The sequence below is a fragment of the Gorilla gorilla genome, chromosome 22, assembly GCF_029281585.2.
Source record: "Gorilla gorilla gorilla isolate KB3781 chromosome 22, NHGRI_mGorGor1-v2.1_pri, whole genome shotgun sequence".
Classification (NCBI taxonomy): domain Eukaryota; kingdom Metazoa; phylum Chordata; class Mammalia; order Primates; family Hominidae; genus Gorilla; species Gorilla gorilla.
In genome coordinates this window covers 48,456,545-48,473,113 of record NC_073246.2, presented here as the reverse complement: position 1 = coordinate 48,473,113, position 16,569 = coordinate 48,456,545, and the positions used below count along the sequence as shown (strand labels likewise).

Genomic DNA, 16,569 nt, shown 5'->3' with positions numbered 1-16,569 from the left:
GGACTGGCTGTGAGGAGGCCGGCCGCAAGAGGCTCCCACCAGCCTCTGTTCACTGTTCCTGCGAGAGAGGAGGGGAGGTGGTGCTGGGGGGGCATGGGTGACTCCTGGGTTTCCACAGGGGTAGCTGAGCTGAGGAGGCAGACACATGCAGAGAGGACGGGCTGAGCTTAGTTTTGGAAGATGCTTCGGGGAGGGAGTGTCTAGGGGGCTGCTTAGGATAGGTGGCTGCTTACAAAGAGCTGCAGGTGGACAGCCCCACAGTGAGCCCACCTGGTGGGTAGACCAGAGCCACATGGTCCCCAACACTCAGTCTTCCCTTCTCCATCAGAGCCGCGGCCACTCTCTCAGCCCTTTTGTGCAGCTGGACACAGGTTGCAGTGCTTGTGACGGTGCCCTAGGAAAGCGATCTTTGAGCTCATCTGTATGCTGGTGCGTGCAGGTGGGCTGTTCGCAGATCTGCGTGCACACCACCTGCACGCCACTGCACACGACACCTTGTGATTAGCGTCCATGATAATGACAATGTGTCAGTCCTAGGCATATGGCTGGTGTCTTTTTTTTGGTAGAGATGGGGTTTCACCATGTTGGCCAGGCTGGTCTCGAACTCCTGACCTCAAGTGATCTCCTTGCCTCAACCTCTCAAAGTGCTGGGATTACAGGCATAAGCCACTGCACATGGTCCACGACTGGTGTCTTTTCTCACCATCTGTACTCTCTCACTAGCAGTGAAGGGACAGGCACGCAAGCATCTCCTGTGTGGTCCCAGCTAAGAGGGAGAGATGTGGGCACTCCATTCACCCAGGGCAGAGCCAGAAACACGTGGGTAAAGAAGACCTTTCTGGCCTTTTCAAGAAAATATTCCATGTGACACCATTATAAATAAATAATAAGCGATAAGCAAACATCCCTGAATTGTACTATTTTGCATGCCCACAGGTCACCTGCACTGAGCCTGGGCGTGTGTCATCTGCAACCGGCTTTCTCAGAGGCATCTGTGCGTCTCCTCTAGGACTGACTGCACCAGCTCCTTCATTCACCCTGTCTCTCTGCTGAGGGGCACTGGGGCTATGTGACCAGTTCAGTGCAAACAGAAACACCTGGTAACCCTACCTCTCTGCTCAGGACACTCATCCTCCCTGATCCCCTGCCAGGCCTCGCAGCTTTTTTAGTCCTTCTTAAGAAGATAAAAAGTGCAATTCAGTCTAATAAATATAAAACTCCAGAGCAGACCAGTGTAACATCAAAACTCCCTGCTTCTCGACTGGTGGCTTCTACTGACAGAAGGCAGTGGAAGAGAGAGACCAGTGGACGCACTTATGTGCTGTGTCCAGGCACAAGGGCTGGGCAGATCCTGAGATTCCAAATCCCGGAAGCTTTGCCAGTCCATATGAGTCAGGGCCAGATCAGGACAGAACCTGAGATCTGGACTGGGACTCAAAGCCCGCAAAGTCTGGGATCCCACTGCATCCTTAGGGAAAACCCAGCGACCCCCAGCCTTATCTGCATCCCCTACCTGGGACCACCTGGCCCCCACCACACTGGCCTCCTTTCCTGCCTTGAGCCACTGGGCATCATTCTTCATAGCCCCTGCTACCCAGTTCCATTCAAAGCCCCCTCCCCAGCACTCCAGGTTACATCACTCCACTGTATTGATACTGAGGTTCCCACCATAAGCTGATTTTACCTTGGTCAATGATAAATCACTGGCTGGTTTGTAGGCTTTAGAACTCAATCAATCATAAAATAAATGTTTACTGGGCATGGTTCTAGATGCTTCCAATACACCAAAAAACAAAGTCTCTCTCCTACGGAACTTGTTTTCTAGCAGGAAAGACTGATTTTAAGCCTCCTGAGAGTAGGGGTCCTTTTAATCTTATTACTGTGCACTGTGCACATTGTAGGCATCATTAAGTATTTTTTTAATTCGAATGAGCAGCACCAAAAGCTAGAAGAGCATATTCTAAGCCACAGTGACCTACTCTTCACGACACCAAAGCTTAAGAGTTCTTACAGCTTGTACGGTGCGTGGGACAGGAAGCGTTGCAGGGTTTTAAGTTATTTAACTTTCTGTGTTTCCGCATTTCGCATTCCTGCCCACAACCTGAATATGAAGATTACAGCTTCTCCTTCTTGACATCCTGAATGTTCCTAGCATAGTGGAATGCACACAACAGGAACTTGAAACACATGAGAATTTCCAAATCAGCAGCAGGAGCAGGGCAGGAAGCAACATTTGTCATTTAAAAGCTGTAACCAAATGTAGAAATTCTAAATGGCTAATTTTTTACAAAATAAACATTTCCTTTTAGCTCACAAACTTAGGAATATTTACATGTATATTGTTTTTAATTTTAAAAACTTGAGCTGATAAAAATTTTCCTGCTAAACACAAAATCAATAGAAATACTATTGTGTGAAATGTGTGGAAAACAAGAAAGGAAAGGGCAGGCAGCGAGAACCGCACCAGACAAGGGGGCTGAGTCCACAGGCACCCTGCTTTCTACACATGAGAACAACCAGGACGGGGGCTGAGTCCACAGGCACCCTGCTCTCTACACATGAGAACAACCAGGACGGGGGCTGAGTCCACAGGCACCCTGCTCTCTAAACATGAGAACAACCAGGACGGGGGCTGAGTCCACAGGCACCCTGCTCTCTACACATGAGAACAACCAGGACGGGGGCTGAGTCCACAGGCACGCTGTTCTCTACACATGAGAACAACCAGGACGGGGGCTGAGTCCACAGGCACCCTGCTCTCTAAACATGAGAACAACCAGGACGGGGGCTGAGTCCACAGGCACCCTGCTCTCTAAACATGAGAACAACCAGGACGGGGGCTGAGTCCACAGGCACGCTGTTCTCTACACATGAGAACAACCAGGACGGGGGCTGAGTCCACAGGCACCCTGCTCTCTAAACATGAGAACAACCAGGACGGGGGCTGAGTCCACAGGCACCCTGCTTTCTACACATGAGAACAACCAGGACGGGGGCTGAGTCCACAGGCACCCTGCTCTCTACACATGAGAATAACCAGGACACTGGCACCATGAACTAGACAAGCAAAGGGCTCCACCGGCCCACAGGTGTTTCCAAGCCCCGTGGGCATGACGCTGCCTCACCTTGGCGTTCAGCAGCAAGAACAGCGGGTGGTCAGGAGTGGTGTGGGCACGCCACTGCAGCACGTCAGCCAGGAACAGGAACTGCACGAGAGGGCGACTTGCTCACTGGTGCCTCCGGGGCACAGACACCCATCCACCCGTCCCCGGAACTGGCCTGTCACCTTCCGTGCCTGGTCGCTGTCCTCCAGGTGGGCGAGCTCTCTCCCGGAAGCCTGAGCGATTCTCTTCCCAGCAACCAGGTTCCCCACGATCATTGAGGCTGGACCAACCTCTAGAAATGGGGGAACTCTGAATGAAAAGCTGGTGACTTCTCATATATAATCATCACGTGACTTTATTTACAATTTTTATTTTGAAAACATACTTGAATGAGGCATTTAACTCTTCTACTGAGATACAAATATTCAGAGAGCTAGCTACAAGGTTTATGCTAAGTGACAAAGAGAATTTCTCTCTTAAACATAAACTACGCCATATCGAGAAGTTTACTACACGACGCATCTCAGAGGATATGATTTGGCCTCAGTCACAGCACAATTCTTAACATATTTTGTTTTACTGTACTTTATGTATAAATCAGGAAATTAAATCTTCCTGATGAAATGTATGTAGTGGTATGTGTTCAATAATTAATAAAAAAAAAACTTTGGCATGTACTAAAAATCAACAGGACCAAAGAAATGAAAAATTGCATTAAAGTTAAACCAGTCTCTAAAATTAGCTTTTAAATGTATAAAATGAGGAAAGGAAAGTTGACCATTTGCTGAGAGATTTCCAAGGTCCCACAGACACTGGGTGGCGTGATGTGTCAGTGTCAGTGTCCAGCTCCAGGATGGTCCTGCGCATCATTTCCAGCCCTAGGGAGCCATCTCCTAGCCATGCAAAGCTAAGATGCCATCCTTGAGTTTATCATTAAAATTGGTTCCTAACAGGCAGGTGGAAACCACCATGCAGGTGATGTGGTTAAGTTCCCCCATGCGTGGCTGGTTCCAGGAAGGCAGGAGGTGGCACCATTCTGGGGTGCACACTCGCTCTGGCTCTTGACCCCAGCCCCAAAGACGTGGGCAGTTGGCACTGGAGGTCTAGCAGGGTGTGGTTAGCACCCTAACCACAAGCACAGCTGTTATCACTGTTAAGACTAGAGAGCATCCTGTTGTTAGGTTCAACTAACCTGGTTGTTTCTGACGAGGTTTGGGGAGGTTGGTAACACAGGTGTGAGGGCACATCAGCACATTACACGGGTGCAGTGTCCCTTCCAGAAAGCGCTGTTTGGTTTCAGAAATGTGAATCCCTCCGAGAGGAGCCTTGGGCAAGGTGTTGGCAGGAACCAGGGCCAGACAGTACACGCCCACCTGGTGGATGCTATCGATGGCCTGAAAGGGAAGGACCCTGTTTGGCACAGGCCCCCAACTTGAGGCTGGGGAGATGCTGGGTGGGGGACAGGAACATCCCCTCTGTGGACCTGTTCCCCAGGCCAGGAAATGGAGTGCCCTCTGGACACTTTGTTAAATGAGGAAACAAGATGAAGAGGAGTGTGTGCAGTTTTCTACCATTTAACTCAGAAAGGGGAAACACACACACTGTATTTGTGTACACATGTCCACAAATCTGTGACCAGAGGCTGAGGGATGGGGCAATGAGATGATGGTGAAAGGGCACAAAGCCTCAATTAGACAGGAGGAGGAAAGTTTTTTCTTTGAGATATACTGCACAGACTGGTGAATATAATAATGTACATTTCAAAATCACTGTGAGAGTGCATTTCAAATGTTCTCATCAGAAAAAAATAAATACTGAGGTGATGGATATATTAATTATTCTATATTGTATTCATAAATTATAACATCATTTTGTATCCCGTAAATACGTACAGCTGTAATTTGTCAATTTGCAATGAAAAATACAGATAAACAAAGCTGGAGCCAGGGAGGACCGGGCGGGACAAGCCAACCACTTGGCACTTGGAGTGGAGTGGGGGTGCCAGCTTGGGAGATTCACCGAACCATAGGCCATGCCGGGGCGCCCACCTGCAGCACACGGCTCATCCACTGGAAGCTGTCCTCCTCCGAGGCATCCGGCCGCTGCTCAGCCACCAGGACAATCCGGTCGTCGTGCAGCACGGTCACAGAGAACACAGCGATCCTGCGGGATGAGACATGGAAATGGCCACACGGCAAGAGGCCAAACAAGACACAGATGCATTCTCACCCTCACGATGGAAGAGGCAGACTGTCCTAGTATTTAAAATGCAGTCTATCAAATGGGGCTACCTGCTGCAAATTCAAAAAGTAACTCATCATTCTAATCTCCTTGAGGATGGTTGAAATGTGTCTCAAGTCACAAAAAACAGAGGACTTCAGGACAAAGCAAAACAGCTCCAAAGACACACATTTTTACAAGAAAAAATTCCTTAATCTGATGTAAATTTCCTTGTGCACAAATCTTTGTCTAAAAGTTCTATTTATTATATTTTTTTAATCCAACAGATCGCATCTCTATTTTACTAGAGTTAATCTATTCACATTTATAGTGATTAGTATATTCAGACGTGTTTTTACTATCTTAGAAATTTCAACATGTCCTCCTTTTTTCTGTGTTGCCTTTTCCTTCTTTTAGACTTTGAGTTGATATCTTTGTCTTTTCCTTTATAAAGAAGATGGTCTCCCCACCAAACCCATCATGTTAGGATGTCTACCATTCTGACTCTGGGACATTATGGATATACCGTCTCTTGTCCTTTCCTTTGACTTGACTGGTGGGTGTGTACATACACACACACACAATTTACACAATAGACCTCACCTAGTACTGAGTTATCCTTACTCTCATACATCTTATAGCACGTCTTGAATTTATTTCTCTTAGTATCTTGACCAAAACTGTTTTCAGTACGGACCTCTGTGTGTTAAAACTTCTGAAATTTACATGCTTAAAAATATTTTTTATTACAACTGCACAATAAAGTGACAATTTGGATAAATTGGGTGCACTGTTATCTTGTGCCAGTTCCACTGTGGGGAAGTCTGATGTGTTTTGCTTGGCTTTTGTGTGGTCCATGGTGAGAATACAGATAAGCCCAACATGCCATGGGGCCCTCTGTGGACCATTTCTCAGTCCAGAGAACCCCAACCACCTGCTTCCTCAGACAAGCCCTGCTCCACTAAACATATCCCTTCTCCTTGAGTCTGCTATCTGGACACCAGCCCTTATTCTCTCCCATCTCTCTTAATAGTTCCTTTAAAGTTCCTATTTTACTTCCAGAGTAGTTCCCTAATCTGACTTTCCACCTTCTCTACTTGTTCTCTAGCTGTATCCATTTTATGTATTCCATCTACTGTGTTCTTTGAACAATTACTTTGTTAGCATTTCTTGATCTTAGTTCATGTTGCAAATCTTCTATTGCTCTTCTTCCAATGGCACATATACTCTCAATTGGTTGTGGTTCCACTTCCAAGCTCCTGTATTCCTCAGCTCTTCCCTAGTGGGGACAGGGAGGCTATCCTGCCTGCAGATGCAGTCACCATCAGGTACAGGTGGCCCTGCGAGGGGGTGGTCTCCCTGCTCCACCTCAAAGCAGGGTTTGGGCTACCTTGATGTTATCCCTAAGGACACCTGCCCAATGTGTCCCCCATTTCTGCTGTGAGGGGTGTCATGACCCTGGCTGTGCCACCCTCCCCCTGCACGCAGGCGCACACACACACACACACACACACACACAGGCACACATGCATGAGCACAGCCTGCCCTTCCCAGCCCCCTGAGCAATCTCCCACCTTCTCTGTTGTCCATCCTCTGGGCTTTTTCCTCAAGACTAACCATGATGACACACCACTTTGCAGAATCCCCTCACGATTGCTTTAAGGGCTACTCAAAGGCAGGGTCGGACCTGGCTCCCAAGTACCTTAGTTTGAGTAACAAAAGGCACATCCTTGGCCAGGCACACTGGCTGACATCTGTAATCCCAGCAGTTTGGGAGGCCAAGGAGGGAGGATTGCTTGAGCCCAGGAGTTCGAGAGCAGCTTGAGCAACATAGTGAGACTCTATCTCTACAAAAAAATTAAAAAATTAGCCAGGCGTGGGGTGCATGTCTGTGGTCCCAGCTGCTCAGGAGGTGCGGTAAGAGGACTGCTTGAAGCCTGGGAGGTAGAGGCTCCAGTGAATTATGGTCACACTACTGCACTCTAGCCTGGATGGGCAACAGAGTGAGACCCTATCTTTAAAAAAAAAAAAAAAAAAAAAAAGGCACCCCCTTGAGAAAAATAAAATTTAAAAAGGCGGCTGGTTGCGTGGACCAGTTAGGGGAAGAGCTTCCTCCCACACAAGGAGCTTGGGAGTAGAAGAAGCAAAATTCTCTTCCTGGCCCCTGTGCCCAGGGGCATAGGCCCAGAGGTCTACTATTTGCTCAAGAGAATCTCTAAGGTCCTTGCTTTACACATGTAGAAAAGTCGAGCTGATTTTTATTCCAGAGGCAATGGAGGGTGTCATGCGCCTCGCAGAGAAAACAGCACTTTTCTGTTTTAATTCACATTCCAGGGTTATTAGGAACTTAGACCCATTTCTCCGTTTCTTTACTCAATTCTTCCCTCCCTGATTTGTCCCCTTGAGCCTTTGCCCCAAATTTTACATCAAAACCTTATTTTCTTAAGGAATCCAAGGAACTCTTTGGACAGTAAGGATATTAACTCTGGTATCATTGCTGCAAATATTTTCCTTTTACTTTAGGAGTTTTCCGATGTACAACAATTTTTAGGCTTTGTGAATTCAAATTTGCTGGGCTTTCCATCTACTGCAGAAAGACTTCCCGAGCTGCAAATGAAGGAATCTACTCCCAGCACAGGGATCCGCAGCGCATCACCTGCCTCTGTAGACAAACTTCATGGGCTCCACGGCCAGTGCAGTGGCCACAACGTCATCTGCATTGTGTCTGCGAACTCCAGTGACCATCAGTCCGTCCAGTTTGCCCACGATGAAGACCAGGTTGTCCTGAGGGAAAGGGTGTGGGTCAAGACTCCACCCACACGGGCAGAAGCTGGATGCGCCAGGACCATGGTCAGGCCCCCCAAGAAGGGGCCAACAGCACAGGAGCCTCTAGCGCCTTGCAAACGGGTCAATGCCCCACAGACCCAATCTGCAACGCAGGCCCTGTGACAAGCTAGGCCTGGCACAGGGGCAGGCTGTGTGGAAGGAATGGGGGCTGGTGGGGCAGCACCAGGAAGGGAGTCAACATGGGAAAGGGGCAGGCTATGTGAAAGAAAGTGGGGCTGCTGGGGCAGCGTCAGCATGGGAAAGGCTCACAAGTGGGAAACAAGTTGTGGGTGGAGTTTGTGAAGGACTGAAAACTGCTGAGCTAAGGGCAGGGGTCCCAAACCCGGCACCAGTGACCTTCTGGGCTGACAATACCATCGCAGGTGCTGTCCTGTGCTTATGTTGGACACTGAGCAGCATCTCTGGCCTCTAGGTACTCACTAGATGCCAGGAGCACTCCCCTCCCTTGAGTTGTGACAAGCAAAAATGTCTTCAAAAGTTGCCAGAAGTCCCCTGGGAGGGAAGGGGCAAAATTGCCCAGTTGAGAGAAACACTGGGCCAAGATGTTACAAATAGAAGTATTTATTTTTTAATAGTTTAGACATCCAAAATGGTAAAGAATGATATAATGAATACTCACGAACCTGCCACTCCATATAAAAGCAAAACATCCTCATCCACCCCGGGGACCCCCGACTCAGGCCTGTGTGCAGGACTGCGCACCAGTCTCGGAGGTGTGGATGGCCCTGCACACAGGTAGGGTGATGGGCAGGGAGGTCAGTGCCACCGACCAAGGCCACATGGGAGGTCAGGAACGGCCAGGACAAGGGTGGGACTGCAACGAGGTGTCCCTTAGCCACACCCCCTACCTTCTCTGACTGCCAGTCCTGGCACAGGAGGACATACTCACAGGCCCGATGAAGCCCAGCAGGCCCGTCCTGGTGAATGGCCTGTCAAAGATGGGTGCTCCTCCTGTGGTGACTGGAACTGCCTGCACAAAGTGGAGAGGGGCACGATCAGGCTGTGGACAACCAACCAACTGGCCAAAAAGACCCAGCAGGCGGCAGGAGACTCAGCACCATGTGTACGCCTGCTGGCCAGGGGGAAAAAGGAGGCTGGCCCTGCATAGGCCCAGTTTCTGTGGCCTGGCTGCTCCATCTCCTGGGCAGGCCTCCTGAGGCAGGAAACAAGCATCCCTTTTACCTCTGCTCTGGGTGCCCGGCCTCCCTAGACTTGTCCTGAACAACTCACATCACAACAATGCAAATACAGCAGAGGGCTGGTTTCCCTGGGGCCACGGTGAGTGTCTTCCTATTGGCCACCAGGCCGCACCCACACACCCTTCTCCCATGCAGGACTGTGGGAAGCACGCTGACTCCCAGCCCTCCACAGCATGCCTGGTCCTGGTACTGGCCTTGCCCTCACTCTGGGAGGACACACAGGGGTGTGCAGGCCATGTGCCAACAGCCCCAGCAGCACCTGTGTGGAAGGAGACCATCCCCGCAGCCTCTGCAATCCCCCAGCACCCAGCACACCTGGGACCCCAGGAGTGCTCATGCAACTTAACTTCAACATGAAAGTCAGGAAAAGGGACAAACCTCAAACACATTCTTCGTGATTCCAAGCAATCCATAGTACGCTGTGCCAGTTGCACTGGAACTGACGCATATTTCTCCCACTTCATCAGTTTTACAAAGATAAGGGGTACCTTCTAACTTCACAACACATACATTAGCTAAAATGAGAAAAAAAACTCAAAATTATCAAGAACGTGTTTAAATGGATCACTCACAAAGATCTCCTTGCTGCTGTATGTGCAGTTATGGAAACAGGATGTTATATACACAGCATCTTCTTATAAGGAGTTTTATGACACAGATGATACACATGCTACCCAGCTGTAAGACTTTATATTTTATATGTAATATTTTTTATAATCAATGTAAGGTGGCCAGAAAGTACAACACATCCTTCATGTAATAAGCCCCGGCTGACAAAATATTTCCTGTACTACGATAAATAACCCCTGTGCCTCCTCTTGTCATACTGCCCTCTCGGGTCCACATGGGGTGCTGCTGGCCCTGGCTCCTGACCATCACCACCACACACGAGCCCGGGACACCAGCTCCTGCTCCTGAGCCTGGCAGAACTCTGCCCATGCCTGCCCCCTTTCTAGTAACCTCATTTTAAATGCTAATCTGCCATGTGACTCCAGACTAATCTGAAGTCAAGGAGTGCCTCTAGGATATCTTCATGGAGAAATACCTGCTCATTTTAAGTTCTGCCTAACTTCCAAAACAACCTTGATGCTGCTGCACACACTACAGGCTATGAGGCCCAGGGCACTCCCTCAGCCATGTGCACATTCTTTCCAGAGCGCAGATGTTTTTCCCCAAGACAAAGGCCCTGGGTCTGGAGGGTTGCGGTGCAGAGATCTACCTGTCTTGCAGCCACTCAAGACCAGGATTCTATCTGTAAGTTCCCCAATGAACCACCCTCTACTGACAAACGATCTGTCTGCCTCGTTCTTCAGTTTCTCGGCCTTTCCGTATTTGGGGGCCAATTTGTACATATGCGCCTTCTCATGGAGCACGATGTCTCAGGCCTCAGTGTGACTCCTCCCACAGCCCCATCACCCAGTTCTGTTTTTACTTAAGTGCACCCTGCCCAACTCTCGGCGACCTGCTGCCTTCCCCTCCCACAAGGGATCTCATCTGCCTAGTCCTCAGCTCTGCCACAGAAAGGCCTCCAGAAACAGCCTCACACAAAAGCACGAGATGCACAAATGAATGGGCTGTGGTCCATTAAACGAAACTTGGTTACTTAGCAATCAATTAATCCATTGGGTCAGCTAGGAACTGTCCTTCTGTGCCTCTTCTTGAGTTTTTTTCTAATATATTCTCATCTCCAAAGACAGTAAAAAGAAAGAGAGAGACAACCAGATATTTGCTTCCTTTTGCCACAAATCAGATAAAAGACTTTGCAGAGAGAATGCAGCCATGCTTGGCTGATGTGGAAGGTGGTGCTTGTCTGTGCTTCCAGGTGGCCATCCAGGCAGCCATCAGTGCCACACAACACTTACAAGCACATGCAGAGATGGGGCAAGGTCACGAAAAGCCACAAAGCACCACATACACACTTGATACAGTAGTGAACACAAATGCTACGGGCCTACACAGGGCAGACTGAAAAACTGCTGAAAACAAATCACCCGTAGGATTCACCATGGGGCTCAGTCCCACAACAAGGGGTACAGCCCAGGGGCTGTGGAGGGTCATGGGAAACAGGGGTCCACCTGGGGGATTGCTGTGTGCATGCCTGGGGGAGTGCCTGGGGGAGCGCTGCGCGCGCATGCCTGGCAGAGGGGGAGTGCTGCATGCACACACCTGGGGGAGCGCTGTGTGCACACCTGGGGGAGGAAGTGTGCTGCATGCACGCCTACGGGAGCGCTGTGCACGCATGTCCTGTCCTAATCCACATTTTACAAATAAAACGTGCACAACTACAGATGTTCCTAAGATTCATTCAGAATCATGACCTCATCATGATTTTCCAGGGAAGTTTAAACACTTACCTGTATTTTCCCCATGAGTAAATAAGTGACACCCCAATGATTGCTGTCTGTGAAAATGTTTTACGACAGGCTCAAGCACCGTGCAAGACTGTTCTATTTCTCAGGAGAATTATTTTACGACAGGTTCAAGCACTGTGCAAGACTGACTGTTCTATTTCTCAGCAGAATTACAGGAAAAAAAATGATGCCATTTGTATGAGTAACAAGTAGAGCTAGAAACACAGGCTGAAATACTTCAGTCTTATTCAATGAGGACCCAGCATCTGTGCACACACAGGGATCAGGCACCAGCTGGCCCCAGGCTCCAGGTTAGAGATGGCTGGGCTGCCAGCACCACCCACAGACAGGGTCTGCACCTGAGCAGCCACAGCCTGTCAGCATAGCCGCCTGCAAGAGGCAGAGTTGCAGGCACAAGGGCCAGGACGCTGCGCCTCTCGCAGTGCCTGCAACCCCTAACACAGTCAGGGCCGCATTGGAAGGGGGGAGACTGCACTGAGAGATGGGGTCCTGCCTCTAGAAGTCACCAAAAGGGGCCCTGACAGCTGCCCGTGAACCTCAGAAGGGCCATCACAGGGAGGCAGGAAAGCTGAAGTAGCTGTGGGGTGGCTACAAGGAGGGCAGCCTCAGACCACGTGACAGTGTCCCCACTCAAATGTCACCAGGGCCTCCCAGGCCAGATTCTGCCTCAGGCCAGCAAGGAAAACCTCCAACATCTAACATGACGGTCAGGCCTACAGAGCCAACTTCTGCAGAAGAGTTCACATAGGCCTTTCTGACATCGAGGAATTTCTGGGAAGCTTCCATGAGGCTTCTATCTAACACATGCTTGCTAGAACTTACTTAGATAACCTAATTATCAAGTTATTCACAAACATTACCATTTTCCTCAGAGCTGCCCACTTCACATGGTTGCCATGGGGTTAAATGCTTCAACACATATGAAGTATGAAGCCTGTGCCTGGAACACAGTGAGCTATTATCACCGTCTTCCCAAATATCAAAGAACTTTAAGTGAGTTGCATAGGCCATATACACATCTTTATATTTTAGCTCATCTTTAAACTTAGCACAAAGGGAGGGAAAAAACTGAGCAAATATTTTACAAAGTAAAATTCCAATTTAAACTGAAAAACATTCTTGAGAAATCTTTTACTTGTATGCTTGCTTCTAGAGCACTACTATGAAGCCTGGAGTATTTATAAGAGGCTGAGGCAGGAGAATCGCTTGAACCTGGGAGGCGGAGGATGCAGTGAGCCAAGATCACACCACTGCACTCTAGCCTGGAGACAAAGCAAGACTCCGTCTCAAAACAAAACAAAACCCTTTTTGTTACCTCAATCAGTCACGGACAAAGACCCACTCTGGTTACGTCTCTTACCTCCAGGCATCACCTGACCAACGTCCTGAACAGTAAGGACTGACAACTTTTCTTCAGTATCCACTCTGATAACACCGTAACTTAGACCGTTCATCGATAGGACTGCTTTTCTTGGAGGTGGTCCTCCCAGATCAGGTGGCCTAGAAAATAAAACCACCATGGGGTTAACTGACGAGGGGGATGAGATTCCAGGGAGGTGGGCCCACCTTGCCTGCAGCATTGATTCTGCACCAAAGCCACTGCTCCATGTTGCAGACTTGTGAGAAACACATGTTCTAAAGATACTGCAATGTCTCCAAACTACATGCCCCTCTGCAATGTGACGTCGACACTCCACTCAGTGGGAAAAGGGCCTGTGACTACAGTGGTTGTGATGCTATGTGACTTCCAATGCAGTCCAGAAACGTCAATTCAGCTTCTACCCGATTGTCTTGGGACACTCGCCTGGAGCCGTGTGAAGCCAGGCAAACAGAATGACGGTGTTGAGGCCACTGCGCTGCAAGGAAGCCCAGAGCAGCCCACTCTGAGAGACCAGGTGGGGGCCTGAGATGTACACACACAAAGCTGTCTCAGCCCCTCACCGCTCCTGTCCAAACACCATCTCCTGCAAGCCAGAACCACCTGGCAAAGGCCTTCCTAAGCTCCTGGCCCACAGAAAGCATGAGAGACAATAAAATGACTGTTGTTGTTTGTGATACAACAATAGTAACTGGAACACTGAGCAACAGGCGTTTCCTCCAATACGAAAAAAATTACACAGTTGCGCAAAACAAATCACCACAGAACAAAAGAATGAAGAATAATTTATAGTTTGTAGACGACAATAGCGTTTTTTTAATGTTAAGTGATTAAATAGGGTTACTTTTTTTTTTTTTTTTTTTTTGAGACAGAGTTTCACTCTTGTTGCCCAGGCTGGAGTGCAATGGCACGATCTTGGCTCACTGCAACCTCCACCTCCTGGGTTCAAGTGATTCTCCTGCCTCAGCCTCCCGAGTAGCTGGGACTATAGGCACCTGCCACCATGCCTGGCTAATTTTTTGTATTTTCAGTAGAGATGGGGTTTCACTATGTTGGCCAGGCCGGTCTCGAACTCCTAACCTAAGGTGATCCACCTGCCTCGGCCTCCCAAAGTGCTGGGATTACAGGCATGAGCCACCGTGCCCAGCCAAGTTAGGGTTACTTTTAAAAACTTAGGGTTAGTTCCATATATGGAAACACATACCATTTATGAATATATGACTATAATACAAGATTACAATTGAGGCTAAGACACCTCAGCTGTGAGCACACTGAGTTCTACCCACAGGATGGAGCTGGGGGTGGGGCAGGTGAGATGAGGGGAAAGGAAACCTCAGGAGGGGAGTGAGGAGCACAGGAAGGACCAGCAGCCCCGCACCCACACACAAGGACACTCAGGGCAGTCTGCAGGCTCAACATGCCCTCCAGGCTGAGAAAGATGACATGAGGGAAACCGCCACAGGAGCAGCACAGGCCTCCCGGGAGGTGGGTGGCCAGGCACTAAGCACCAGGCCGGGTGCTTCTCCAGGCAGGTCAGTGGTTCCCACAGACTCCACGGCTGACCGACACCCGCCTCAGAGTAAGAAAGAGTTCCTAGGTTGTAATGTTTACCACAGCTACAGACGAGATGACAAGGCCTTTCTAATTTGGGAAGCACTCAGGAAAATCGCAAGCCGGCATTCTGCAAGAATCCGGAGTATGGCCCAGGAAGTTCCTACCCAATTCCCCACGCAAACCCAAGCCGGCAAAATGTGGGGGGCCAGGCACCAAGGTACTACTGCACAAATGGGCCTGGATCCTAACAGGCACAGGCACAGCTCCAGGATAACTCAGCTGTATGCAGAAGATTCAACTAAGTGCTCATGAGACATAGCAAGGAATGAGGTTACCTGCGGATGGCGACAGTCAGCGCCTCAGGAGAACTTGCACAAGGACAGATGACCTCTGGCCTCAGACCTCTGGACTGGAAGACGTTGAGGAAGGCGTCACAGGAGGAGATCGACCCTGCACAGAGCAACAAGAGTGGAACGCCAGCACTAACTGGGGGGCCAGCAGGGAAGGGGTGGCTGGACATGCTCAAGTTAGCACAGCCTGCAGCCGTCGGAACCACAGGGCTGCATCAGCAGAAGGAAGGGGCCCCTTCACAGGTACCCTCAGACTTCATGTTCTTCAAGGAAGATGGTATCTTTAAAGGAAATCAGACAGCCACGGATGGTTTGGTGCTCCAAAGGGCAGAAGGGGCATCACTAGGGACAGGAAGGTGCTGCATGTGGTGGGAGACAAGCTGCACGGCACTGCAAGGATCAGGTGCAGCGACAGGGGAGTGCCATGGGAAGAGGCACTGGAGAGGAGGTGCACACTCTGACTCCACCATGGGGACCACAGAGTGGCGGTGCGCATGGGGTGGAGACGCAGAGACCTGAGCAGTGCTGCAGAACCCAGAAGCAGGCCCTGCCTGGCTCAGGTGTGGACCAAGAGAATGAGAGGCTCTGGGGGTGCTGAAAGGTGGGGTGACCTCCCAAGAGATGGGGTGTCGGCCACACTGGAGAGGGGATAAGATGAAACATCAGCTTCTGATGCAGGGTAGTCTCCAGTGCATAGACAATGATGCAGGTTAACAAACAAGAAAACCCCTAGTACCTGGTCAACAGGTGTTTGCTGCAACAGGAGCCCCTGTATGACCAGCATCACCTGAGGCTTCCCCAGAGGAGGTACTGAGTCAGACCCTGGACAGTCCTGGGCCCCAGAGCTCACGTGTGCAGCCTTGACAAAGCAGTTCCCACTCGGACCACCGCACGCAGGAGGTCCTACGTGGTCAGGCAGCAGCCATAGGGAGCTCCTCCTGGGAGGATGTGGGGGACACCCAGGCAAACCAGGAGGGAGAATGGTTGGGTCCTGGTGGGAGAAGTGAAGCCAGAAGCCAGAGACGTGGGGGCACCAGGACAAAGGGCAGGAGGCTGGGGATGAGACCTAAAGAGAAACAGGAACCCCAGGCCACAGCACAATCTGGTAATTTCTTAAGAAAGATGACTCTCATTAAGGCAGGTACCTTTCATCAAGCATATTAAAATTGCTTTTAAATTTAGTGGCCTAATAAACATGCATGGGATAAACCAGTGAATCACCAAGATGTTCCGTGTCATAGAAATGATGGGACATGTGTATCTTTATGACATTGGCAGTGAAAATGCCTCCATTTTGCTTCTCAGTGTATTCTACTTTGGTTTGCAGGAGGGGACACTGTGTGGGGTATGCGCCAGGCACACAGGCTCACTCACACGGGTTGGCGCCATCGGCCACAATCAGCATGCGCAGTGAGCTGAGGCTGACGTCCCTCTGGCCCCGCTGAGCTAGGAGAGACCAGTGCATGTCTCGCGACTTCACCAGTGCGGCCCGAGCTGCAGAGAGAGGATGGCACAGACATCCCTGCGTCACAAGGACTGGCACCC

At 49.8% G+C, this 16,569-nt stretch overlaps 1 protein-coding gene across 9 annotated transcripts in view; it reads right to left on the bottom strand.

Annotated features, from left to right (window-relative positions):
- DIP2A (disco interacting protein 2 homolog A) overlaps positions 1–16,569 on the bottom strand; it is a 116,777-nt gene that overhangs the window by 15,239 nt on the left and 84,969 nt on the right. For all 9 annotated transcript variants that reach the window (XM_019017760.4, XM_019017759.3, XM_063702561.1 and 6 more), the window contains 11 exons: positions 16,399–16,518; positions 15,010–15,124; positions 13,103–13,242; positions 9,749–9,885; positions 9,061–9,141; positions 7,981–8,108; positions 5,153–5,267; positions 4,297–4,498; positions 3,287–3,396; positions 3,126–3,206; positions 271–394 (listed from right to left, as the gene is read on the bottom strand). In XM_019017760.4, coding sequence (XP_018873305.1) covers positions 271–394; positions 3,126–3,206; positions 3,287–3,396; positions 4,297–4,498; positions 5,153–5,267; positions 7,981–8,108; positions 9,061–9,141; positions 9,749–9,885; positions 13,103–13,242; positions 15,010–15,124; positions 16,399–16,518 — 1,353 coding nt within the window. The remainder of the gene's footprint in view (positions 1–270; positions 395–3,125; positions 3,207–3,286; positions 3,397–4,296; positions 4,499–5,152; positions 5,268–7,980; positions 8,109–9,060; positions 9,142–9,748; positions 9,886–13,102; positions 13,243–15,009; positions 15,125–16,398; positions 16,519–16,569) is intronic.